General features: G+C 37.5%; 2 protein-coding genes across 3 annotated transcripts; one reads left to right on the top strand and one right to left on the bottom strand.

Moving 5' to 3' along the window:
* The first annotated feature begins 1,077 nt into the window (after nucleotides 1–1,077).
* On the top strand, nucleotides 1,078–7,843 carry drd4b (dopamine receptor D4b). The gene is made up of 4 exons (XM_043243611.1): nucleotides 1,078–1,882; nucleotides 2,480–2,592; nucleotides 3,460–4,055; nucleotides 6,266–7,843. The coding sequence occupies exons 1-4, from the start codon at nucleotides 1,640–1,642 to the stop codon at nucleotides 6,466–6,468; spliced, it is 1,155 nt and encodes a 384-aa protein (XP_043099546.1). The 5' UTR covers nucleotides 1,078–1,639; the 3' UTR covers nucleotides 6,469–7,843.
* Nucleotides 7,844–9,491: 1,648 nt separating this feature from the next.
* sirt3 (sirtuin 3) lies at nucleotides 9,492–13,744 on the bottom strand. Of its 2 annotated transcripts, none has more exons than XM_043243257.1 (8): nucleotides 13,659–13,744; nucleotides 12,597–12,693; nucleotides 12,323–12,490; nucleotides 12,020–12,252; nucleotides 11,584–11,684; nucleotides 11,272–11,433; nucleotides 10,234–10,446; nucleotides 9,492–9,867 (listed from the first exon to the last, which is right to left on the bottom strand). In XM_043243257.1, the coding sequence occupies exons 3-8, from the start codon at nucleotides 12,367–12,369 to the stop codon at nucleotides 9,844–9,846; spliced, it is 780 nt and encodes a 259-aa protein (XP_043099192.1). In that variant the 5' UTR covers nucleotides 12,370–12,490; nucleotides 12,597–12,693; nucleotides 13,659–13,744; the 3' UTR covers nucleotides 9,492–9,843. The 2 variants fall into 2 exon arrangements, with proteins under 2 accessions (XP_043099192.1, XP_043099191.1); XM_043243256.1 differs by lacking the exon at nucleotides 13,659–13,744 and adding an exon at nucleotides 12,949–13,606.

Here is a 13,744-nt window from a genome sequence, read left to right as displayed (position 1 = left end):
TACACACTTACTTTTCAAAAGGTTAAATGTGTGGGATTTTTTTTTCTTCTGTAGTTTTGTTTACTACAGAAGAAAAAAGAAATCCCATACATTTAATCCACATTTAAAGAAGTTTTGAAGAATGTTTCAGTTCTTGTTGTTTATATACCTAGTGAAAGTCATTTTAATATTTGTTGGTTAAAACATACACTGTACATTTTTACTGTTTCATAAGTGAATGAGCTTATTTTCATATTATGTGTTTCATAATTGTTTTGCTGTTTTATTTTATCCTATATACAGCAGGCAGTTTATTGGCAAGTTAGGCTGCTTGCAATAAGAGTGCAATTATTCGATACATTTTTTTTTTTTTTGCCAACTTTAGGGTATGTAGCCATTGGCGGTGCTAGAGAGGGGCTAGCTGGTGTGCCCCAAAAAACCAAAGCACCCTCCTAGTACACCCATAAAAAATAATAAAATTAAAATATTTGAATCAATATAGCCTTTTCAGAAAAAAAATGTTGTTTCATTGTTCTATATGGTTTCTTGCTGCTTCGATAAAAGCGGTTTTAAAGAGCTGCTCCATAACTACGATGAGTGTGATTTTACCAAGTGCAAGAAGTTTCTTGATCAGCATTCTCGTTTCACATTCCCGTCAACCAATCAGATTTTGAGGGATAATTTTTCTGGAAATATTTTCTGGAAATATTATGTTTTAGGCTTATGATCAGGGTTAGGTGCTTCTACACCCTTGTTAATCAGCTATCATTTCCCATTGATTTTAGGAATACATTTTGGGTAGGGTTGAGTTTCATGGGATAGGGATAGGGATTGGGATAAGTGTATATTTTTGGACAGTAATGATTCAGGATCATGTCTTACTTGGCAAAATCAAGGCGGCTAATGTGTTTATTATTTATGTAAAATAAATAAATAAATAACATTCGGCTGCATTTACTATTAATTGCCCAGCTCCCAGTGATTGGTCCTGCGCCCCCTTCAACATTGTCTGGCCCCGCCTCCCCGTGTGTAGCAAATACAAATACTGACCGCAAATATAAACCTACCCTGAGAAACATTTACTGGATAAATGTGAGAACGTGTGAGTCTCCGCTACATGTAAACTATAAATGCGTACAATTAAATAGCATATTCCGTCAATGTATTATAATTCCACATCTCGGTGATTTATAAAAAAAATCAACTTGGGAGAAAAACAGAAAACAGGTAAGGTCTTTAAAGATTTTGTAGCTATTATAAACGAGCGGGACGATACCTGAACGCGTAGCAGCCTAGTCTTCAGACTGTATAAACAGCTCTGCAGCCAGTCGTAATAAACGACCGTCAGCCCGCCTGAAAGTGCATCTCCATTGGTCGAGCAGCTGGATCTTTTTTTTTTTTTTTTTTTCAACGTCGAAAAGTTTTATTTTGACCGCAGCTCCCCTTAAGCGAAATGCATCTCGCGACTCTCCCAGACTATCGGACCGTGACATTTAAGGAGAGACGGCAGATGGACTGACCTTCCCGGTGCGTCCGTCCGTCGCTGCGCCGCTGATATAGATGTCCCGTCTTCTGACCGACACAAGATGAGCAGAGACGGACCGCGGTGGACAGGACGACGTGAAACATCTGTAAAAAGTTCTCGCTCGGACCGCGAACGATGTCTGTGAATATCTCGAGCGCGAACAGCACACTTCAGCCCGAGCCGTTCACCTACAACGTCCCCGCTCTCGTGTTTGGAGTTCTACTCATCGTGGTGATCATCTGTGGAAACGTACTTGTGTGCCTGAGCGTTTACAAGGAGAAAGTCTTGAAGACCACGACAAACTATTTCATAGTGAGTTTGGCCGTGGCGGATCTTCTGTTGGCGGTTTTGGTTTTACCCCTGTTTGTCTACGCAGAGGTGAGTGTTGTGTTTGAGAAAGGCTATGGGAGATTCGTTTTGCAATTCGTTTAAGTTCCCAGATATATATTGTAAATAAAAAAAAAGTGCATTTTATAAGGCGCATATGTCTGGATGAGAACTGATTATAGCCTTTTTAAACATAGAAGTGTAACTGACAAATTTCAGATATGATTACTTTTGCTTTTTAATTCATAATAAATGAGAAATGTAACTTATTTATGCATGTACGATGTGTGTGTGTGTGTGTGTGTGTGTGTGGATAGATGGGTTATACGAAAAGTGTTACATAAGATAGATTATACAAAATGAGTTACAAAGATAACTCTTATCTATCCTCATTGAATCCCTTTCTCGGGCTTTTTAGGTTTTAGGCCACTTATCTTGTTATCCTCAAGTTGCCATCACATTAAATCAGTCAAGTTGTGGCTTCGTTAGGCTAATTAGATTAGTTTGACTCATTAAGAGAATCAAGGACAGTCTGAATCCATATCCAAAAAAAGTTGGTTATTTATTTAAAATAAATTAAATACGCACTTCAGTGTGAGGGAGTGCGCTCATTAAAACTCTCTTGACGCATAAAATCTGTCTTTTCAGTTTCAAGGCGGCGTCTGGTCCTTAGACGTGGCTATTTGCGATGGATTAATGACCATGGACGTAATGCTCTGCACAGCATCGATATTCAACCTTTGCGCTATCAGTGTGGACAGGTTTGTATTTTCATTTCAGACAAATATCCCTGATGTTTTGTACAGCATAGCCTTTCCTGAGGAATGAGAAAAGTTGCTTTGGGAGCCCTCGGGCATTTTCTTGAGAAAGAATGCAGACCGCATAATCAGTTTTTAGCATATTATTTTGACCTAATCGGGATTGCAGAAACAGGTCATGCTGATCTTGAAGTTTATTCTTATTGTGCGTAAGACTTTATTCCAGCGTTTCAGTGCTGGACGCAGCGTTTTTTGAGTTTTTTTTATTAAAGAAAGCTAAGATGAGCGACGTTATGTGAGTTAGTGGTCTCAGCTAGTGAGCCGCGACCCATCTGACAGCGGATGGGATAATAACGATGCTAAATGCAAATAATAAAATGGCTTAACGTCCTCTGTTGTTGGTTTCCATTTTTGCCACAAATTAATTTTTCACTTAGAAGCTACAGTCAAAGTAGGCAGATGTCAAACGTGGCCACGTCATCAAAGTCCACGAACAAAAACTATGCAAAAAGTGAAAGATAATTTAAATATGGGTTCTGTTGCAATGAAAATAAATATGGGTTCTGGTGACCACAATATATTTTGGGCAGTGAATTATTGGCCATGAAACCGAACACTCAATCTATAAAACAATGTAAAAAATGATTTTCCTTTTCAGCATTCATGTTAATCATTTTGCAAATAGTTTGGCCGATGCAGCTCACGTTAACATTAATAACTTGTTTCCTGTTTAATTTAAAGGACGCACTTGTTTACTCTTGTTTATCTGGGTCTTGAAGCAAAACCGCTTGAGCGCCATTTGAGTCTAAACTTTGGCTTTGTTGCTTTTTTCTGCTTGTACTGATGGCGAATTTCAATATGCGTTAACAGGTTCATAGCGGTCTCCATACCACTTAACTACAACAGGAAGCATGTTGACTACCGGCAGATTCTGTTACTTTCCGCTACGTGGCTGTTTGCGCTGGCTGTGGCGTCTCCTGTCATCTTCGGAATAAACAACGTCCCTCAAAGAGACCCCAGAGAATGCAAACTCGAAGACAACAATTACGTGGTTTATTCGTCCGTCTGTTCCTTCTTCATCCCGTGTCCCATCATGCTCCTGCTGTACTTCGGGATGTTCCACGGCCTGCGCAAGTGGGAAGAATCGCGCAAAGCCAAACTGAGAAACAGCATCCAGGCCTGCCGCAGTTTACAGCATGCTGCGGTGGCTGCCGCCCTCCCGCCCCTGGGCGCCCTGCCTGCGTCCCTGCCCCGGGTCATTGAGAGGGACTTGGCCCAGTCCAGTCTCGAGGAGCTTGATGACTTCACGCAGCCCGTTTGCCCCTTCCCAAACGAGTATAAAAACAGCCCCATTCAGACTGTGGCCTACCCTGGCATTCAATACGGCCAGCCAGCTCAGAGGAAGAAGAGAGCTAAGATCAACGGAAGGGAGAGAAAAGCCATGAGGGTTTTACCTGTTGTTGTTGGTAAGCGTTGGTGTATTTGTTTGTCTGTTTCAGTCTTGTTGGTGTTGAAAGTGCGTTGAAATAACTCATTTAAGGACCTCAAAAAGCATAGTGAAAAAAAACTTAATGAATGCTCCTGAACCTTCATCAAAGAATCGGTTTAATTATTGTACGTGGGTAGTTATGAGCTTCAAAACTTTGAATGAAATTGCCACAGAAGTTGAAGTTCCCCGGAAGACGCAGATAAAATGAACTACAGGCAAATCCCTCTATCCAATTATGATGTCATGGTTCACCTGGTGCCTTAACCTAATTTCCAGGCCGCCGTTCATTAACACAGAGACGTAAAAGCAGAGATTAAACTTTTGTGTTCTTCATTATTGTTATATTCATTATTATTATTACATTAAATGGTAGCTGATCCAGAGGAAAAAGTGTATCTGTAATTTTGTTTCTGTAATGTTTCTATGACCTCATATTATATTATATTATATAATTATGTCAAATGATTCATCGTAATTAATCGCATCCAAAATAAGTTTTTGTTTGCATATGTGCACTATTAATTATGCATATGTACATACATACTGTATATACAACATTTTTACATGTATTTACGTGTATTTATACTTAAAATCTGTTATATATAAAATACTGAATATATAAACAACACTTTTATTAAATGCATTTGTTTAAGCATAATGAATATACACAGTACACACATATTTTGTAAATAAAAACTTTTATTTTGGATGTGATTAACCATTTGACGGCGTTAATTATATTATTATGCTTTTTTGTAATCTTTGTTCGACGCATACATTGTGAAGTATAATATTAAATAAATTTTATCTTTATCATTTTTACTTAGAGATTTGACAATATCAAAATTTGTGCTCCACAGAACAAAAAAAAGAATAGAAAAATAGTCAAACACAACTTTGAGAATGAATAAATAAGAGTGAATAAATAATGACAGATTTTTATTATTATTTATGTGAGAACTATCCCTTTAAGGAAAACTGGCACAGCTTACCCCACTCTTTCCTATATAAAATTAGATCAACTTTATAAAGTTTGCATAGTAAAAACTAGCATTTTTTATTATTTATCAGAAAATATATTACATATGTGAAAAATTTTATTTAATATGACTGCACATGACTAATTTTCCACTTAAGATAACAACAAAATGTCCTATTTTTATTGGGAAGAGAATGCGCAGCTGACCTCCTCATTTGCTTTCATAGGGCCTAAAGCTACAGGTGGGGAAAGATGTAACATGTAGACATATGATGTAAACATATTTTGCATCACAGAAACATATTATTGCAGTTATGCAGATGATCTGAAACTTATTCTAACTCCATTACTGGGTATTTATAGAAATACCATTACTATACTTGAATAATTCAGCAGAGCTGAGGCCACTGAAGGAGCACATTAATATCTATAATATACATGAGGTTGATTTATATGTGTAGCTTTGTCTCGGATGTTATTCATAACATTTGATTTGACATAGTTTGGTCACTTTCATAAGACATTCTTATGCCAGCATTGCGTAACACAGAATTAATGGCCGTGGTTTTGCAGGTTTCTGGGTTATCCAAAGCTTTCCAGAGCTCTTAAAGTCATTCATGAATATTTTGAGCATGAGCTGGTCTCTTTTTTTTTTTTTTTTTTCCGCCTTATCAGAACATGAGCAGGACTCGCACTACAACATTTTACCTATTAATGGAGTAATTTGGGTTTTTCGTCCTTTCAGTAGTGTAAATGTTTTATGTGGAACTCGTATGCAAAGAGGGTCATGGCGCTTACTTAAATGTTAATAAAAACGTATCACAAAAATCTCATGTAATGTTAAAGTGTTAAAGACAGTGTAGATTTTAACATTTGTTACAGTACAATGTTTTGGCCCATACAGACGTAAAGTCAATAGATAATGAACTAATTAAGTTAGTACAGTAATAGTTTTCTCCGAAAAACTAAATCTGCTGGAAATCTACTCCATGTGTAACCACCCAGAGGTACGTTTCCCAAACGATGCCGTAATTTGACTAATTTACTATTTTTTATTCACCGTCATGCTTTATTCGAGTGCATTTAGACGCACAAAAATACATCATTTCGAGCAATGCATGTCAGCCGGCGTATTGTACCCAAGAGCTTATTTATTAAAGTATGACTTGATGTACAAACACGAGACATGACGTATGATCTTCCCGCAGGTGTCTTCCTCTTCTGCTGGACTCCTTTTTTCGTAGTTCACACTACGCGGGCCTTGTGTGAATCCTGTCACATCTCTCCAGACTTGATGAGCACAGTGACGTGGCTGGGTTACGTGAACAGTGCTCTGAACCCAATCATCTACACTGTCTTCAACACTGAATTCAGGAAGTTCTTCAGAGGACTTCTCCCACGCTGTTGTTGACATACACCAAATGGCCCATAAGACGTAACAATGCCATAATTTATGCTAAAGACAATTGCAGTTGTAAACTGGGACTGCAACCGTTTCGCTTTTTTTGTAACAATCCTGCCAATACTTTATTTGTTCGTGCCTATCATGTACTACATCCATATTTTATACATAGTTGACTTTATTTTCGGTGCAACAAAACATTTTCAGTGGTGCCTAGATCATTTGCGCAGCATTTTAAGATACGCCATGCTCTGTTAAAAAAATGTCTCAGTTCAAGTTAAGATTAATGATACAGAATGCATAATGCATTGCATATTTGAGATCTTTGAGATGTTGTTGCCTGCAGGAATATTTTAAATTAAAAGATTGTAATGTACACACTGTGATTTAGTAACGGCACAGCCTCACAAGTGGCGCTGCATATTTTAATATTTGATTTTGGTGAAGTACTTTAAACATTCCATAAATCCTGCACAGCTTTGAGTTTGAGTTCATTCTTCTGAAGATGGAATCTGTATATTGCTGTAAAGAGACATTTGTGATAAAGCTGCTAGATTCTCTAACAGAGGTCGGAAACTAATGTTGGAGCGAGATGAAGGCTCTCTGTAAAGGCGCCAAAACATCATGAGAAAGCTTCTAATGAAGTTCCTGAAAAGCCCTAAGGATTTTTACCATACTTAGCTTTATTCTTTGAGCACATCATCTGTGTGCACCGAAGAAAGGATCAGACACCTGGGCAGAGTTCCCACTTGTCTCTTTTTTTTTCTCCTCTCTTATTGAATTATAAATAAAATGTCCGCATGATCAAGTGCAGCTTCTCCCATAAGCCTGACATTGGCATTTCTTAGAGAATTAAGAACAACCAAGGCCTTGAAGAACATCTGTCCTTCCCAACCAATGGTTCCCTTGTTTCTCAGATTCTGGCAAAAGTAATTTTATTAAAAACATTTACATGCATATATTAATGGTTATTAAGACAATAATATAGACTGAAAACATCAGCTAGGTGCCAACCCAATTATTTGTACAGCAAAAAACCTTTAAAAAACCAAAACCTTTTTTCCCATATCAAAACATCTCACTTGATGCTGTTGAGTGTGTTCAAATGTGTGGTGAAAAATTGTGCCTGATCCAATAGGAAAAACCTTTTTACATGGCACGGTACCACTGTAGAACCATTATAGCTCTAGAGTTCTTTAAAGGTCTTTTAACTTCAAAGAACCCTGAAAAGTGATGTCACATCATTTCCAAAGAACTACACAGACAACTCGAGAACCCTATATTTGTGTGCTAATCATGTTTCGGACCACTCTATGGACCACACGTCCACACATGTATCTGCTTCATTCTCAGCATTGTCTAATAAATCCAAAATAAAGCCACTCTTAAGCAACCAAGCTAATAAGCTTCTTGTTCAGGCCACAGCAATCTCTGCTCAACTACTGCGACCTTCTCTATAACAACCTGCAATCTGCATATATTTAACATGTGAGAGCGTCCAAAATATTGCTGCTTGACTTCCGTTTAACCTCCAGAGATTCCTTTATATCACCATTCTGCTCTTTATCATATGCTCTTCTTGAAACTTGGATTTTTTTTGTTTCTTCTATCATACATGTTGAATTGTGGGATAATTGAGGGTATTGTTTGCTTTATCCGTCCAGACCTTGTACTGAGCAACACTAGCCAGCCGGCCCGAACTGAATTAGACAGAGAGGTAGTGTCTGGCATACTCAGACACTGTGACACAATGACACAATGAACTGAACAGTTCACCTTCTCAACAGACGAAACAGCCAGACAATGAGTCCTCTGCATTATCAGCCTGCAACTATTTTCCTTATTGTGTGTCGAGAGTTTCTGTTTTTCTTTTGCTCCAACAATGTCAAAACACTGTTATATAGCAAAAATGCATTGCTATTTTACTGGACTAATATATATATATATATATATATATATATATATATATATATATATATATATATATAGCAGAGACTCTGGGCATCATATTCCTGTTTTTTTCAGTAGAAAGTTCTCTTTACGGTGTTCTGATATTGTTGTTGTGACTGATATTGTTGTCTTTGAACCGAAGACTCTGAAAATGACCATTTTGTCTACATTTACTCCTCCTCATGTCCTTCCGAACCTGTATGACTTTCTGTCTTATGTTGAACAGAAATTATTTAGTTGATGGTCACCATTGACTTCCATGATATTTCTTTCCAAACATTTGAAAGAACAGGTTTCAAAATAGCACGAGTAGCGTAGTAGGTTCAAAATAGCGAATGATGACAAAATGTTCTTTTTTGGCGATCTGTTCCTTTAAGGAATGTTCCACAGGTGCAATAATTGTTTCACGGTCTGTTAAACGACAATAGATAACGGAACATACCCAACCATCCGGTGATACTAGAGCTTTTGATTACACTTAACATGCACTTTCCCGAGCCACTTTTGGAGTTAACAACTGGCATCACTATTTTAAGTAGATTTTTGCAGGTTATGTGCAAAATTGCATAATGCACTTGAAGTAGTGAATAAAAATGAATGAGTTCATTCAGAAACTGTGTGGCCAAAAAGGCTGTGAAAGCCATCTTTATCCAAGACTTTTCCGTGCAACTTTTCTGTGCACGTCAGCTGCATACCCTCATTTTCTGCGGTGCATTGTGGGATTGAGTGCACCCAATTATGTGCAATATGATTTCAGGCATCACTACAAATGATTGTCTCATCAAATATATAGTGCAGTATATGTGGAATAGCGAGCAATTTTCCTACAAGTTCGCTTCTAGAAGAGAAAGCACAACAGGCGTAGTTCATATTGCCGTTTATAAAATGTTTAAATCAGTTTTTTTAATCGTCATTGAAGAGCATGCCTATCAGTGTTTTTTTGGTGAACGGTTTTAAATCTTAAATCTTTGTTTACAATAATGACTTTTTTCCCATGTATTTTAATAATGTTCCATTTGCAGTTGCTCTTGGTAAAGAATTGATAGATTTGACAAATACGATAAAAATCCTTCACACTCACATATTTTAGAAAAGCTTTTATTATTCATCAGGTTGGTTTTCCTCATGCTGGCCACCTCATTGAGTTGAACAGACCAGCTGAATGCCACTCATTTATTTTATCTCAGAACCACCATTAGTTACAGAATAAATTAATCATATCACCACAAATCACCAAACTTGTTTGATATAATGGATAACACCCGGCTCAACAAAGAGTTTTGTCAGCTATATTACTGTATTTCTTATTTTACCACATTACCTGCAGTATGTGGAGGCGACCTAGTTATTTAGTTCTAGTGCATCTAATGCAAAACTCAATGACTGGGCCAACCAACAACCTCCAGATCCAGTGTCGGGATAAAATTTGGTTGCTCACTCCTCCTTGTTCACCGAAGTCTAGAAAAGGACAGAAAATTTTATCTACATTTAGAATTTTTAGATGCTATATAGACTATTCCGTAACCAAGAAGGAAACATTAAACACAGTTAAAGAAAAGTAAAGCAGCTACAAGCTGTTTTGTCAATGTTATTAATGTTATTAAATTGGACCAGTCTTTAAAATTAAAGTCATGAAGAAGATTCTGGCAAATGAGGTATATGAAATATGACAGATAATAGTGCAAGAGGAGCATAAAAAATGTATTTCTCCATAACTCTTGTGGAATACAAAATTTTATGAATGTTCTGAGTACAGCAGGCTAATCTACATGCATCTATTCGCGTGATTTATATACGGAAGAAGAAAGATTGATTAAAACTTACCTCGTCTCCGCCAACATTCATTAGGGCTTCTAATTCCTGCTTCCATCCAAGGAGCTCCACCAGCTTTTTTACCCCACTAACTACGTCACCCAGCTCAGCCACGTCATTGTGACGTTGGGAGCCCCGAGCAAACGGCCCCACAAGATCTCGATTTATCAAAAGCCTTGAAACTGAGCCACGCACGGCACCAGCCAAGCTGGCGAAAGGCTCCACCTAACAAACCAGAAAATAGACGTTTTTAAAAAACAGTAACAAGATAACAGTGACATCTGCTGGGGGACGTACTTCCATAATCATTTTCAGAAATGATCCGAAGATTATACAGCCTATCACAATCTTTTTTTCGTTTTTATAATTTCTTCATATTAATTGTTGGCCAACTGCACCACCTATATTATACATTTAAAATCTTGCCATTCATGTCTTTTCGCTAGGGCTGCAACTAATTAAATTTTTTTGATCATTTATTTGTAGATTATTTCTTTAATTAATTGTTTGCAAAACCTTTTAAATCAATAACAATTTTTTTTTTTTTTTTTAATCAGCTCATTTTGATCCGACATAAAAAAAGTCCTCCAAACAATGACAAATCTGAAGGCTATGAAAAGAAATATACGCTATACGTGGTGCAAAAATGGTTCAAATATAAATACTTTTTAAATAAACAACAATGACAAAAAAACCCCAAAACAAACTGCTTACCATTTTAAAACAAAACTTAAAATCGCTAAAATTCATAACAAACAAAAGCAGACTGAATCCAAAACTCGCCGAACATTAATTAGTAAATATTGTAGAGCAATGTGAAATTGTTAGAATTGCGTTTTTATTCTGTCTGTCGCACATACGGAAGCGTTCATTCTGTGCAGTGTAAGCATAGACCAAACAGACATGCCCCACAGACTCACAAAATACGGCAACTAATGGTTTTAAATGTATTAAAGGGGCTTGGTCTCACGCCTCATTCGTACGGTGGGTACAAATCCAGAGCTAAGCCTTACAAAAAGCTCATTAACAGATCCAGCGGCTTTTCCTCACCTCTAGAGATGTTCCCATGACAATGAGTAAATCTGCCATCGGGAAGTCCGTAAGGTAGGTGAAGAACTGCTGAGGGAGCTCCTCACCAAAGAACACGATGTCAGGCTTGACGATCCCTTTACAAGTGGGGCATTCGGGTATTGTTCCTCCCATGATATCATTCTAATGAGAGTCAGATTAACTCAGTGTTTTACCAACCTCGCAATAAACAAATGGGAGAGTATTTGTATTCTGTCAGGATCAAGTTATCAGGATCAAGTGCAGTTGCAGGGTTAAAAAATTCAATGCCATAGTTCAACGACACATACACACCCTGAGTTCCTCTCCCTTGTAATCCCTTCGGCAAACTGTGCAAGTGGCTGTGGCAAATGTACCGTGTGCCTCCACCAACATCTTTGGGGGAATTCCAGCCACTGAAATCAAAGACCGATAACATTTATAAATGATTTACACAAAAGCTGACTCTGCTACACTTTCTAATAATAACAATAAATAGCATATTTCATTAAATAGCCTAATTATTATATGAATCTAGAGCCAGTTGCATTGGGTCAGTGTAAGTTACAACTCTAGTTTTCAGTAAAGGGGTATTAACTTGTGTACTACTTTATGTTTTTGAGTTGCACTATTTAATTTGAACTTGTTGAAACGTAGCTCTATGTATAAATGAAATATTAATGAAAGCCTCCGACGCAGCGCACAGTTAAAAATACAGTTTATGAATGTCAGACGAAAGAACTTCGCTTACTTCGCTCTAGTCCGTCGATGTTTTGCGTGTACATCCTGAGCAGCTGTCCTTTATCGTGAAGCAGGCGAATGAAGTAGTGTGTCAGATTGGGTTGGTAGTTACCAGGATAAAGCTCTTTGGCAAGAGCAAAAAACGGGATTGGATTGTGATGAAAGTAATTTATTTCAAATATGGCCTCAGCGTAAGGCAGACTGTACTGTTGAAGGTTGTCATAAAGACCGCTGCCGGGCGTTCTGCGGGAGAAATATGATTTGAGAGAAATTGCAAGCATCTCAAAGGTCATCTCAAAGAATCCTTGTTCACCTGAAGTCTGGGATTCCACTGGGTGTGCTGATACCTGCCCCTGCCATCACCACAATTCTTTTGAACTTGCGTTTTCTGATGCTTTCTGCAATGTCTTCCAGAGTCTGCTGGGGAACGGTGCCTCCTCCGAACAGACCTCTCACGCCACCGCATCGTACGAAGGTAGCTCTATCGGGTCAAAATGTATGGTTAATGATCAAATCGCTGGGATTACCAGGGATTCAATGGAGTCATAACTGGAAAAAAGAAAAACTAAATAAAAGACAGTACTTACGGACAACACAAGAATTGTGAAAGAAATACAGCGCCCTTCTGTGCACGAGAGACATGCGACAATATCTTTTCACGGGCAAGGTTTGTCCTTGACAGATCTGAGGAAAAGCATCATTGTGAGATTCTCTCCCACAATGGGTCAAAAAGAACAGCATTACAGACTAATCACCAACAAAAAAAAAATGATAATAAACCACTTTGCAAACATCAAAAATAGCATGCTTTTTTAAGGACGCTTTGCTTAGCATCATTAGTATATCAGTGTTAAGATAAGTGTACCGAGGACACTGGCATTTGTAACACGAAGTAGCTACAGCAGAAGTGTAATAACTGTTTCAATAACAAGAAAATACTTTGAGTAGTATACAGTCCTCTCCTCCGTGAGAATTGCTCTGTAAAACAGCATCTGCACACGTTTAGACCCGTTTTTAAGTACAGCATAATGGATTCTGGCTAGACTTCTACTGTGTCAAAAGGCATACATTATTTCAGAGAATTTGCTGCAGTAAATAAAAACATGCAGGAACAACCAGAGGCAGACTAGTGACGCGGTTATTACCGTAATAGACATGTAAAGACTCCATAAAAATATTTGACAAACGAAAACGCAATTTGTCCATTAATTCTCGGCTATGTATGCACTAAAATATATTGTATCTATACGGCATGACTATATTATGGCTATTACAAAACTTTTTAAATATAAATTATTTTAGTTCAAACTTTGTCATACGTAACTACTACAGTACTTACGATTAGATGTCTCGAACGCAGTGTTTCTGATGACAACTTGTTCGCTCTTTTTAAACGGATCGCAGTTATAAAAACATTTATACATGCAAACTTTTAACTAAATAAATAGTCGACAATAAGCCGAAAATATAAGTTAAAGGTATTCGATGTGTAGTGTGTATGCAAATAGATTTGTAAGCTAAAGCTAGCATAGGTAAGTAAGTCATGGACGACCAAAAGAATCCTTTCGTTCAAGATGACAAGATGTGATAATTTTATTGGTAGATTCCATATTCTCATAGATAAATTTTTGTATTTCCAAAAAACTTACCTCTTTTGGCAATTTATCTATTTCTTGTGCAGTCTATGATTTTGTTTATAAGCTAGGTAAAAGCCGGACTTTAATTTTGTTTTTCG

Source organism: Puntigrus tetrazona, chromosome 7 (assembly GCF_018831695.1).
Source record: "Puntigrus tetrazona isolate hp1 chromosome 7, ASM1883169v1, whole genome shotgun sequence".
In the NCBI taxonomy this organism is placed as follows: Eukaryota; Metazoa; Chordata; class Actinopteri; order Cypriniformes; family Cyprinidae; genus Puntigrus; species Puntigrus tetrazona.
Note: the sequence above shows the minus strand (reverse complement) of the source record. Positions and strands in the feature narration are given on the sequence as shown.

Excerpts from the sequence above, each read along its gene's own strand:
- drd4b (XM_043243611.1), top strand. The coding sequence starts at position 1,640 with ATGTCTGTGAATATCTCGAGCGCGAACAGCACACTTCAGCCCGAGCCG. Across the intron at positions 2,593-3,459 it reads TGCGCTATCAGTGTGGACAG|GTTCATAGCGGTCTCCATAC; the intron begins GTTTGTATTTTC and ends ATGCGTTAACAG. Across the intron at positions 4,056-6,265 it reads GGTTTTACCTGTTGTTGTTG|GTGTCTTCCTCTTCTGCTGG; the intron begins GTAAGCGTTGGT and ends ATCTTCCCGCAG.
- sirt3 (XM_043243256.1), bottom strand. The coding sequence starts at position 13,036 with ATGCTGTACTTAAAAACGGGTCTAAACGTGTGCAGATGCTGTTTTACA. Across the intron at positions 12,694-12,948 it reads AGGACTGTATACTACTCAAA|ATCTGTCAAGGACAAACCTT; the intron begins GTATTTTCTTGT and ends GCTTTTCCTCAG. Across the intron at positions 9,868-10,233 it reads TGAATGTTGGCGGAGACGAG|ACTTCGGTGAACAAGGAGGA; the intron begins GTAAGTTTTAAT and ends GTCCTTTTCTAG.